The sequence below is a fragment of the Lonchura striata genome, chromosome 3, assembly GCF_046129695.1.
Source record: "Lonchura striata isolate bLonStr1 chromosome 3, bLonStr1.mat, whole genome shotgun sequence".
NCBI classification, from domain to species: domain Eukaryota; kingdom Metazoa; phylum Chordata; class Aves; order Passeriformes; family Estrildidae; genus Lonchura; species Lonchura striata.
Genome location: NC_134605.1, coordinates 77782635 through 77795609, shown reverse-complemented (window position 1 = coordinate 77795609; position 12975 = coordinate 77782635). Strand labels below are relative to the sequence as shown.

Below are 12975 nucleotides of genomic sequence, written 5' to 3'. Positions count from 1 at the left end.
CACAGAGGTTTCACTAAGACATCATAGAAGAGCACTGCAATTTCACACCTCTGCACCCTTGGGCATGTTTTGTCACCTCTCTGCTCCTACCCTTGCTTTGTGGCAAGAAAGCCATGCAACACTGACTGAGACTTGATTCTTCCACTGGAAATTATTAGTGGACACTGCAGAATTTAAGTGTGCATCCTAGAGCATCCTCTGCAATGCCTCTAAACTTCTATGCAAAATGTCTGGGTTGAAGTGTCTTCATGACTAATACTCAGTGTCAGGACTCATGAAGTCACAAGCAGTGACCTACTTCTAATGTTCTCCAACTTGTGCTGTGACAACATTACAACGCTGCTGAAGTCTCTGGAGAACTAAACCAGAGGGGGAAAAAATGATGTGTGACACTTTGGGACCTGTCATCATTTCAAAACACACCATGCCTCCTCAAGGGTGTTAAGCAAATGATGGTGAAAAACCTTCCGTATGCCAGAGAACCTTTCTACTGAGCGACTGCTGTGCTGTGCTCTGGGTATGTTGTCACCCTCCTCATGCCACCCTTCCCAGCTGGAGACACCAGGCAGGCAGTGCAAAGGCAACAGGTGATGGCAGCCCTGGCCATCAGGCATGCACTTCCCCTCTGTGGGCAGCAAAGCCACCAGCATGCCCTATGGTAGATGCGCTGTCACGGCTCTACGGCTGTGAGGAAATTACAGTGGGGGTGGAAGCCAGCCAGTGAGATTCTGTGATAAAATAAAGTAAACTTTCCAGTGAGGTATGTGTTTTCTACGTCCCTGGGCTTCCTGCTGTGGGAGCTATGCTGTGTGACAAAACATCTTCTTTCTGACAGACTGAGTTCATGGTTTCTTAGTGGAAAACACAGTTCAATCCCAAACTCTTTATGAGGGGAGCTGTGAGGAAGCCACTCTGAATGAGGGGCAGAAAAGGGGAAAAGAAGTGGAATAAAGATATGAGCTGCCAGAGAGGGGTGGACAGCAATGGAACTCCCAACAACATGACAGCTCAAATGATTTTTCAGCAATAACCTGCCATGTAGCTGTCACATCACTCCTTTCAAATTTCCTGCCTATAAGAACAGAGGGATATCAGGGTCCTAATACTGCCCTGAACAAGGCTATGGTAATGAAATGTTTGGTGCAATTCCTTCAGCAGCAGTGACAAAAGTGAGCTGAAGCATCTTAAAGCTTTGCCTCCATCATAAGGCTGGCATGGTGTGAACATGTCCAAACTTCAGTGATTTGCAACACACCCAAACACAAAAAGCACATCCTGAACTGTGCTGGGGCAGCCACTGACACCTGTGCCACCCTCCCTCTGGCCACCCAGCAGAGCACAGAGGTTTTCCTCCCCAGGCAGGAGGAAGGGGTGCGTTGTTACGGTGGGGGCATGGTGACATACTGTACCTCTTCCGGCAGGCTGACCACCAGGTCATTTTCCGTCTGCCCAACCAAGGCCTGCAAGAAGTACTCGCTGCAGGCAGCCAGCACAGCCCGGTGGGCACGGAACTCCTTCCCCTCCACGATCAGCGTCACGTCACAGAGAATGTCCTGCTTCCGCTGGTCATTTAAGCAGAGGAGAATATTGGTACAGTGCACCGTTGACTCATACACATACATGGGGGAGTCAGTCTTCTCATCCACAGACATGCCGTTCACACCCTGCAGGGGACAAGGGAAAAGAAAGCACAAACAAGGTGATGAAGAGCAGCATGGTCCCTGGGTGAATTTGGTATGGTGAGATTCAGCCCAATATCCGGATACATCAAGACCACAGCCAAGCAGCCCATTAATGCTTAAACTCAAGAAAGTTTCTAGGGAAAGATACCATGATTGATACTTGTTTGATGCCACTGGATTTCACCCTGTCATGCTTGGATTACCTACTTGCCCCATCAACTTCCCCCCTCAAAACCAAAATAGGGTTTACACAGACTGAAAAGTGCTTTTCTTCAACCACCTACTATGCATCTCCAATTTCCAATTTAGTAATGGCAATAACATGGGGACATTGGAAATTTTAAAAGATTTTAGAAAAAAAAAAAAACTAGAGTGACTGTTGGGTTTTCTAATGGTAAAAAAAAGGGCTTTGCGCTTGCTTCTGGTATTTTCAGATCAAAGGGAAAAACCCCTCAAACCCCCATGTCTACTCTCCAGTGAACAAGCAGCACTACACACACATTGAAGACCTTGGCTCAACTAAAAGGCAAGGTGGAACTGTACCTGAGGAAGACAAGCCACTAACTACAGCAACTTAATTTCTCAAGCAGAATTTTAAGCCTTAAGAGGGAGAGAAAGATATTTAGCAGCTCCAGAATAAATCTGTTTCCATGTATAGCTAAAGTAACACACCTTCATCAGTGGCTTAATGCCATTTACAGAAGAGTAGATCTTCCTGAATTCCAGACCCACAGACCCAAAAAATCCCTTCACCTGAATGGATGTCCAGCCCCATGCATCCCATGGGTGCTGAGGCTACTCCTGCCTGCAGGTCTTTCCCTTCTGACAGAAGAGCAGAGGTTGGAATGATGTAAGACACCCATTACACATCCATTGCTACTGTCCGAGTCAGGGAAATTCTCTGCCTGATGCTCTGCAGTTTCTGACCTGTGTAGAACTGGCAAAACGTCTGAACATGGTGACTGGATTTGCAGTGGTGATGGTGGAGGGCAACAACTCTCCCCAGTACCCCACACTGCATGAACCCCCTTTGCACTTGAACACACTGAAGTCATTAATTTACCCAAAACATCTTCCCCAACATTAGACTAAATCATTTTTGCATTAATTTCCTCTTTCAACTTCTCTGAGTAGGAAGGTGTAAAAGCCTGTGACTGATCAGACTATGTATCCCAAACCAAACTTGCTTGTCTTCAGGCTTATATGGGAAAAAAATTACTTGTACATATTACTCTATCTGCTGCTGAAGGAAAGGTTGTACAAATCCACAAGCCTGCAGCATTTTAAAGGAATTATTCTTCCTTTTTGAAAACAACTACTGCCTTCTGAGAGGTAAAATTCAGAGGTATCAAGGGCTAAGGGATGGTATTTTGGTACAGTACTGCTGCCACTATAAATACCTGACTAGCGTATCAAGTAAAAGCAAAATTCCTCCTCTGCTACTTTTTAATGTGGATTGTTGCAGCATTCTCCTTTGCTAGTGCAATATAGAGACACATCACTAGACACAACGTGATTTCAAACTATTTTTCTTGCTGTGAGTTCAAACTAGGTTACCATTTTCCTACAGTGGCATTTGAAAGACACTAATCATCTAGACAAGAATGGACTTAAGAGGACACACTTGTTACTTATATTGACTAAACTTCTCAATGGTAACTTCATCTTCCCACCTTTATATGAGTATTTTTAAGCCAGTGGCTATGATGACTCCGTACAGAATAGGTATTTTTGCCAACAGTGCAAAACTGTAATATTACTGGAAGTCTTAATAGAATGCTTACAGATTCTCTTTTACTGGTATTTTCAATCTTTATGCTGACTCATGGTACACTTTTGAGCACTCAGCTGAAATGCTTACATGAACAGAAAAAAACCACAACCAACCAACACAGATTAGTCCTTCAACAACTTAACATGTAGAGAGAAGATACATAGCTGCTAATTGATCTGTGTACAGACAGAGGAGGGAGACACTTTGGGGGTGAGTTATACCAGCTGGATTTCTTAACCAGAAATAAAAAAAAAATATATATTTCTCCACAGAAATTGAGACTAATGAGAAGAATTGACAACAATCATGTTATTAGCACTCCACGAAGGTAAAAGAGAAAATGACACTTAGCTCATCTCACTCACAGCTTTCTGTATAACTAAACTCTGATGCTAACGATAGCACTATAATGATGTTCTAAGTGGTCACTCTTTCGTGCTATGAAATGAAAGAGTTTACAAGAACAATCTAGTGGGAAAACCTGAGAGTTGCAAATGACAATGCAAAGGGGAAAGCAGTAAGCTTTTTCCACCCCTTTATTTTCCAGGCATGTCTTATGCCTGTAATATCTCAGATGATGAAAAAAGGACAAGAAACCAGACACCTGGCAGATAATGAACAGAACATAAATTATATTTTCAGTGCCTTAGAAAAAACCCACCAAACCCCAGATAGCCTGAAATTGCAATCCTCTCTTACAGTAATAGTGCAATTTGTGTGAATCAAACCCTGAATTACTTAGTTACTAATTAGTAATTTCTCACTTTTTAACTACAGCTCTCATCAAGTGTATTTTTTTTAAAAAATTGCTACATGTGCTGTGAAGTGCTGAAAATACCATGGTGTATTTCCCCACTGGCGAGCAAGCCTGTCTTCTCTGCTAGGAAACCTGAGCGGTGCAGTCCTGAGGTGCTGCGCTGTGAACTGTACCTGTGCTCCCAGGAAGGACCTCCACCCAGCTGCTTACATCATCATACTTTCCAAAGGCGACTGTTGTGACCCCAGGGGCTTCCTGAAGGTGGATCCATGCTAGTCACCTTCCCACAGCCACTGAGAATCCACATGGATGCTCTGTCTGGCAGCTGTGATCTCAGCCTTCCACAGACTTCCCCCTGACCGTGCCCCGGGCTGCTCTAGGAAGCACCCTGAGCCCTGCATTGCGCACAGGGAAACCGGGGCTGCACTATGGCTCAGGACCACCTATTTATCAGCTTTTCATGTTTCAACACGAGTGATTTACAGTCTTTCCTTTTCCATGATCTGCCATCAACCACATGACCTCCAGACACGAGGTGTTTCCTATCTAAGAGGGCTTTATCCTGCAGGAAAGGTGCAAGATGGTGAAACCCTTCACTGGGAAGTATATTGTTCATTTTCACAGGGAAAGGGTTTAAAGGGCAAAGAGAAAGGGTCACTGTAGGACTTTGGCATGCAGTAGCACAAAAATGAGAAAAATTCAACTCTTTTTTTCCCCCTTTTCTTAGAATAAAAAGACCCAGGGATCTGGTATTATCTCTGAACTCTGAGGCAAGCTGGGCTGCAAGCCTTTTACACAGTGTTAATTCAAACTGCATCATTTTTTGCTGAATTCAGTATTATGCTGAGTTTGCAAAACCTTATTCATGGAAATCATTGCTACACACTTCGTATTTCTTCAAACAGAAAAGGGAATGTCTTAGCAAGCCTTTCTCTGGCTGAAAAGAACATGCTGTGCATTTGTTTGCATATAGGTCACCATGCTGCCAGAAAAAGCCTCTATGAAACAAAAGTTTCCAGAAACTGGCATGAACTATTGTGGGCAAGGAAAGCACCACTTAACCAAGCCAAAAAAGTTGCTAGTAAAGGCCAGCAACTGCAGTGAAGTGAAATGAAATCTTCCTTCCATAGTGATGGGTGGAAGATCCCACCAAACTCTCCTGCATGGGCAGCATGGAAGCATACAAAACCCCAGGAGACCAAAAATGTTGCTCATGTTACACCCAAATCACTCTGGTTTGCACCACATTGTCTGTACTAGCTGGCGCTCATCCAAAACTCTCCAGGAACTCATAAACACGTTGACTGAGCTGCTACCAAAAATACATTACCTATCACAAAATACCAGCTCCTGCCTCACAAGCCTGGAGCACAGGCAATGTAGTAGTGTCTGTTTTTAAAGGGAAACAAGAGGGGAGAGAAAATCTTGTCAAGACACACCAGAAAGTCCTGCATCAGAACGGGGCTAATTATGTGAAAAGGTAAATCTCTATCATGGCAGAGCTACAGAGCACTTAACCAGGCAAATTATCATTGTGACAAAGCAGCATGGCTTCTACAAGGGGAAGTCATATCTCTGATGGGCTCTATTAGAATTTCTGAAGTGTGTCAAATTAGCAGTGAGGAATACTGGTGTGAATAATTAGTGTTGACTTCCATAAATTCTTTGACAAAACCTTTAGAAATAGCTTTTAGATAAACTCAGTTGCCATAAGCCGAGAAGTTGCATCAGACTGGAAATCACTTAGGATAAACTGTATTCAACAGAGGAGGATTGCAGGGACAATTTGCAGCATGTTAGCAGTGAAATTTCTTCAGAAACTGGCTTACATCTGGCTGTAGTCATGCTGTTCAATGTGCCCAAGTTTCTCTGCTCTCTGTAGCTACAGCAAGGTTGGGCACACTTAATTCTAGGATGGCAGACTGCCTGGATGTACATACAGGGTCCTCACAGCAGCCTGACACTCCCTCTGCAAGGTCAATGACACAATTGAGCCAGACACTGGGAACAGTTTTAAACAACAGAGGTTTAGACTGAACGTAAGGAAAAACTGAGGAACAAGTTGCTGGAGAGGCTTTGATACCGACCATTGAAATAAACCAAAATACTACCTCATCCTCAAAGCAGGATGGTTGTTTAGTTTTTCCTTGAGAGATTTCACAGTCACTGCAATAAGCCATATGTATTACTGACCACTGCTGAACATTACTGGGCAAAGAATTCACTCCATATGTAAAAGAATTAGTTACTCCTAATAAAAATATCTAGAGCCACATTACTGAGAGTACAAGTTTATATGGGATGAATATTTACATGCTGCAGCATGTATATTCCACTGTCCAATATTCCACAGACAATATTCCACTGTCCAACAACAAATGTGCTTCTATTATCCATCCTTCCTGACCTACTAATCATTGCAAAACCCCAAATCTACTGCTTCCTAGACCTCTGCATCCTGTGTCCTCAGCTGTGGGAGACAGCAATGGACATGCTGCCTGGTGTTCCCCTTTCTCAAGCAGAAACTGAAGTTGTGTAGGACCAAGTTTTTGAACACAAGCAGTAGAAAACATCTGTCCAAAGATTATATGTGGTATCAGTGACACCAAGGAGTCCCACTCCCATTGGCTCCAGCAGAGCAGCTGGTTTAGGATATGAGAAGCCAGATGATGCTAAATTCAACTCATAAAAGGTGTATAAACTGCAGCAGAAGCTGTAGTCTGTCCATGGCAAACCACCAGCAAGAATGGGGGAAAAGAGGGACCTAAAGGCATCATCTCATTCTCCTCCTTGTACCCTTGGCAATGTACACAGGACATCACATCTACAACAGTGTGCAGAGGACTCCCAACAACTTCACTGCAAAGGTCTAAAGAGGTTTATCAGTATCTCCTCATTATGCCTGTAATGCTACATTTTAATACAGAAGCCAACAGACAACACTGTTTAGGAATTGCAGTACCTGACCTGGTGCAAAATAAACCACAGGTTTTTCTTGGAAGCATATGCTGGAGATCACATTTTATGTCCTGCTATGTAAGGTGACTCCCAACTTTCTCCTTATTGTGTTAATAGAGAATCAATACTGAACTGAGAGTATTTTTAGTTCCAGTTCACATTCTCTCAATCAGCTCCACTAACAGCAGAAGAAAAAATCTTAGGAACAGTTTCAAGTGGCCAGCTTGAACACGTCTAGGTTCTTTGGTCAGCAGTAGCTGGAGTCTGCATTACATATTTGCACGTGAATGTCTCACAATATTCTTGTTCAACCCGATTCAGGCAGAGAATGTGAAGAAATGCTCTTTTGTTCTGACGTTTTCTATTGGTTTTTTTTCCCTCCTAACAATTTAGCAAAAGGTACTCAGAAAAAAAATGGGGAGAATGATGATAAAATAATGAAAAAAAGTTGAGAGCAGCTTGTACTTCTGACAATTGGCAGCAGAAGCATATCAGACTTGACAGTTTTTAGGGATAAACATGCACTGGTTTTAAGTGGCAAGTGGGAGGAAAATAATTTTCCAGGCTTCCTTCCCCATCTCCTAATATTTTTTCTATGAAAAGACTCGTTCTGTGTAATCAACACTTTGTTTTTAAAGAAAGTTATCAATAACTGACACTTCAGAGCTCCTAAAATGACCATGCTTATAATTGGTTATTACGATCCCTCAATTATAGCTATAACAACAAAGGATATGATTATATTGTCACTGCTTTCCTTTAAAAAGAAACTATTGAAAGGCCTAATGATTAATTCACCATTTTTGAGAGCTCATTGTAATGACAGCAGACTATATACAAAGGTCTCTTCAGTGAGCCCATTATTCAATTAATAAATGCTGAATACTGAGCAGTCATAGTCATATGAAACTCCCAAGAATTGTGTGAATTTTTAACCAATTAATTATCAATTACAACATCATAAAACACCAGCACAAAAATAGAAACAACGAAATTTAATTATAGATTCTTCTTCTTAGTTGCCGCAAATACTATACAAGACTGATTTTGATTAATAATTCATACAAGCAATAAAGTATCAGGAAAGATAATTATACTGTGCCACAATTCTCACTCTGATTTCTGTAATTACAGATTACAACAGTGTGAGCAATTTAAAAAGGTTAGGGAGCAGTAGTAATTTGCTATGTCATCCTTAGCAATATTAATGTGTTCTTCTCTGAGCACCCCAGATAATTGAAAATAGACTTGCGGGCCGCCAGGCTACATGGACTTCCTCCTGCCAAACATACTGTGGGTGCCAGGGCCATTAGCAAGATTGTCTTAAGAGATGGACTTTTCACATTGATCAAGTAGCTTCTGCTGTAAAGCAGAACGTGCATGGACAACTGGAAAAGACACTGCAGAGCATTCCTGGCCAGCAGCTGCAGACAGGTTACTCCCGAGAGTGATGGCTGGTGCTCCTGACCATAGTGCCTTGAAGAAGCACCTCCACTGACTGTGAGTGGGAAGGGGGACAGCTAAGAGAAACCCAGGGAGAATTTAACCATGGGCCTTCTAGACAGGCTGGTCTGGCTGGGCACACAGCAGGGCCCTGCAGACATTTGCTAACATCTTCTAAAGGCAAGAATTCCTGTTGCTGAGGAGGCTGCATGGCTCCAACACATTGAGTGTCCGCAGCCCAGGGAGTACCCTTGGAATTGCTGAACAGCTGCAAGTGGTTCAAGGGCCACAAACTGGTCCCCCATGAGTTACACCACAGGAAGCGAGCAGAAGCATCAGTGCCTGAGCTGGCTGCAGGGCTGGACCAGGAGCCCCATTTCTGTACAGCAAGCTTCTCCCAATGGAGATGACAATACTGATATTCCTTCCTTAGCTAAACTGACAGATACAGGGATGTATCTCTGATCCTGCAGACCTTTAAACAGAATTGCTGAATATGACTTTAATCTGTAGCATTTTTATTCACAATTTTTGCTATTGGTAGAATGCACACACAAGCAAAAGTATAGCACAGCTTCATGTCTACACTGAATCTTTTTTTTTTTTAAAAGTACTGTCAGGACGTCTGTAGTCTCCATGATGAATGCTTATTTAAACCCCAGGTGTCTACTCTAAAGAAATTGTGCTTCAGGTTGTTCAGAGATTGGTACCATAAGGAGTCAGGGATTCCCAGTGGAGGTTGCTTTGACGAGTCCAAACAGATTTATGTTCCATATAGAGATAAAACCTATTTCTTGACTTCAGAAGGTTGTGTTGTTATTATTTCTTGAGAAAGTAACCAGATGAACACGGTAATGAGAGCTCACATTCTTTAGGGACTTTCGTTAACATGCAAATAATGTTTACACACAGTATATGCATTGACCTATACATCCTATATAGGCCTACTAGGCAAAGTATACACAGGAATATTTTTGTGACTCAGTAAAAATTATATAATTATACTACTAATTTTCATACACTGAATGAATCAGGCTTAGTTTAACATGAATTTTCAATGTTCTGTAAATAAACTGATGATGCCCTCAGGAAAGAGGCATGGTAGATGTGTGGAGGAAGACAGATTAATGGAATGGTTTAGGTTGGAAAGGACCTTAAAAATCACCTAGTTCCAATTCCCCTGCCATTGGCAGGGACATCTTCCACACAGACCAGGTAGGAATACAGAAGAAGCAACACAAAAAACATCCTCTATCCTTATTTCTCAGAAGCTACTTAACTGACATATATGAACATGGAAAGTAAGAAACACAGAACTCTTTCCTGATAAAATCTCCTCTTGCAGCTTTCACATTGCTCTTTACAGTAGTTGGCCACAGTGAAGGGGACTGGAACTAAGTCTGCTACTCAAAATAGCTTATTCAAAGCAGAATGGGGAATGCCCAACACTGAAACACTGCCAGGAAACCACCAAGCACAACAAACAACACATTATGTTCTTCTGAAGTAGTCAATGGTTTCAGGACCTTGGTAAAAGACATATAACCTTTTGGATTGTTCTTGGGTGAGCTGAAATGCCAGATTAAAGAATCTGAGAGAGAAAAATGAAACAGTGGTTTGTTTTTATTTTGCCTACCAGCTTAGTAGGCTTGCTGAAAAAGTTTTAACGTCTCCACACAAACAGAGGCTGGAAATTTTGGCAAAGGCCCACTGCTTTTCTTGCTTTAAATGAGTATTTGGGGGTTTTGCTTGAGGAGTGATACAGTGTTACGGCTTCCTCCTTTTTTCTTAAACCTTTAAGTAATTTATGTGTACTGGTGTGGCATATATGTACATGTATGTATAACTCACACTGCAGAAATGCCATCTGAAATGATGGAATTGTTGAACTACAAATGGTTTGTCAAATATCCAGGTCACTTGCCAGTATAACAATACCTCAGGATAGTAAAGAAGGTGCCTCTGTATTTGACATCTCTTTTGCTAATATGACTATGAGAACAAAGGCACAGCTGATATTGCTCTAATGCCACCAAAGTTTGGAAGCTACAAATTATGAACAACAGCACTGTGCAGCTCCTCTCAGCAGCCTTTTAATGTCAAAGATTATGCTAACAAGTAATTTGAATAAAAGTTATTAATTTCCTTTATGTTCTATTCTCAAGTTTAAAGCTCCAGTGGAATTCAATGCTGAAGCTCTATACTTTAAATTTTGGTTGCTATCAAATAAGCATTGTTTTCACTTTTTTAAAAAAGAAAAAACAACAAAAAAAATCACCAAAAAGTCCTCAAATAAGCAAACAGGAAAAAATTCTCTCTCATATTTGACTTGTTGTTTTTTTCTTTTTCTTCACTAAGCTGTACTAATTGCTGCTTTTCCAGCCTATCTGCAGAAGTGGTGGCAGCAGTTCTATCTGCTTGAGAGGCTATGGCCAAAACCACTGCGAACACCTTTGACGACACAACTTGCAGAGGCTGTGAAAGCAGCCCAATCCCACTTTTTCCTGTCATACTGCATAGTTGTTATAGGAAAAATTTGCTCTCTTTGTTTTACCCCCTAAACTGCAAGCTTTTCATCTTTGCTGCAAGTTAGCAGGTGGTCAAAATATCCTTCATCCTTCCTTGGGACACAAACTGGCATGTCCTTTGGGATGTGTCGGTAGTGATTAATGTGTGAAGAGCAGGGATGCATGCAGTAGGTCACTGGGTTAAATTTGGGACAGACTTGCGTAGGGTGTTAACTTTGCACCTTCTGCTCTTGAGAAGGAATACAGGTGTTGCCTTCTCCTAAGAGTGGGCCACTATCTGTCTGTGCAGCGTTTTCCACAACCAAAGGGTTACCAACTATAATGTCCTCCCTTGAAAACTGAACTAAAAAATGTTTCTTTATGGCTAGATCATAGATTTTGACTAATCTATAATGAAGTAACTAAACAAATAAATATATTCTAGTGATTACTGAATTAGGATCCACAGATTTAAACATCTGAATCTTGAAGTACTATCAATATATGCAAAAAACTATTTTCACATGTTTTTTTAATGATTAAATGATCAGAAGATCACTGAAATAACTACTTAGAAACTCAGAGCTAGTGCCAAGGGGATACCTGTAGTTTTTGATCCTGCAAAGTTCTGAGAATTGCCATTTTGTTATCAGAAGGTTTAAACAGGAGTTGCAAGCTTTCCCACTATTCTCAGAGTCTGACATCTACCTAGGTGCATACTTAAAGTCCCTTTATCCATGGACTGGCCCTGGTTCTGGAACTTGACTGCCTTTCCTGTTGTAGACAATAAAACATCCCATGGAGAAAGGTGCACGGAAAGCAAACAATTCTGCTGCCAACACCTACCAGACTACAGCCAAGGTAAGGAGAGGATGTGAGACAAAAGTAGACACTTGGACTCAGTGCAACTTCAGTCTGAAGGAGCCCAGAGAAAAAGAAATTATTTTTATGTATTTGGGTACTTGTTGTGGGGGTATGTAAAGCCAACATAGCATCTGGATCTGTAGTTTCTTACAGGACTGACTGCAAAGCCAGCAGAAGGCAAATACAAGATTTCCTTCTCCTGTGAGATCCTGAGGAGCTTATGAAATCTTCTTTGCCATGGTAAAGAGCAAGGGATTAAAGCTACAAAGGCTGATGTAAGAAGAACTTGGATTTTATCTTTGTTTGAGAATACTTGTATTATTTGTTGAGCTTTTCATGAAGCTTTTTAAAGTCTGTTTTTTTCTTTACCCCCACGGAACTACAATGTACTCAAACACACTTAAAGCTGCAAAAGCCATCAAATTAAATCAAATCAAATTGGAGATTAACAGCCCAAACCCCAAACTAAGACACGCTTTATCCCAGGGAAACAGAATGGCTTGATTATTTCTTATTAGTTTGAAAATCTGTCATGGGAGTTTTAATCTCTGGGCATTCCTTATATGGTTCACAAAGCCAAAAGGCAGAAAGGACCACCTACTCTGGCCTCCTAAAGGCAAATCAACAATTCTGCTGCCTTTTAGCTACTTTTATCACATAGACTTGCAATCCTGACAGAGCAAAGAAATCCAGCGAGTTTTTTTTTACAGACTCTCCTGTGACTGGAATTATCCGTACCTTTAACCTCCAAGTTCTCTCTTAACAGATTCTGAAATAGCTGTTCCACTATTTTACCCTGGACTGACGTCAAGCTAAACCAGCCATCAGTTACCCGGGACATCCTTTTTATCTTTGTGAAATATCGGAAATACAGTTGGCAGCCCTCCAGTTTTCTGGAATTTCCCATTTCCCAAGATTTATTATAAATTACCAGCCACTTAACAGAGCTTTTCAGCTACTTCCTTTAAAATTCCTGGATGTAAAAGTTAG

At 41.5% G+C, this 12975-nt stretch overlaps 1 protein-coding gene across 3 annotated transcripts in view; it reads right to left on the bottom strand.

The window, feature by feature from the left end:
• BACH2 (BACH transcriptional regulator 2) overlaps positions 1-12975 on the bottom strand; it is a 181734-nt gene that overhangs the window by 42777 nt on the left and 125982 nt on the right. For all 3 annotated transcript variants that reach the window (XM_021545439.3, XM_021545448.3, XM_077782304.1), the window contains exon 5: positions 1410-1664. In XM_021545439.3, coding sequence (XP_021401114.1) covers positions 1410-1652 — 243 coding nt within the window. In that variant the 5' untranslated portion in view covers positions 1653-1664. The remainder of the gene's footprint in view (positions 1-1409; positions 1665-12975) is intronic.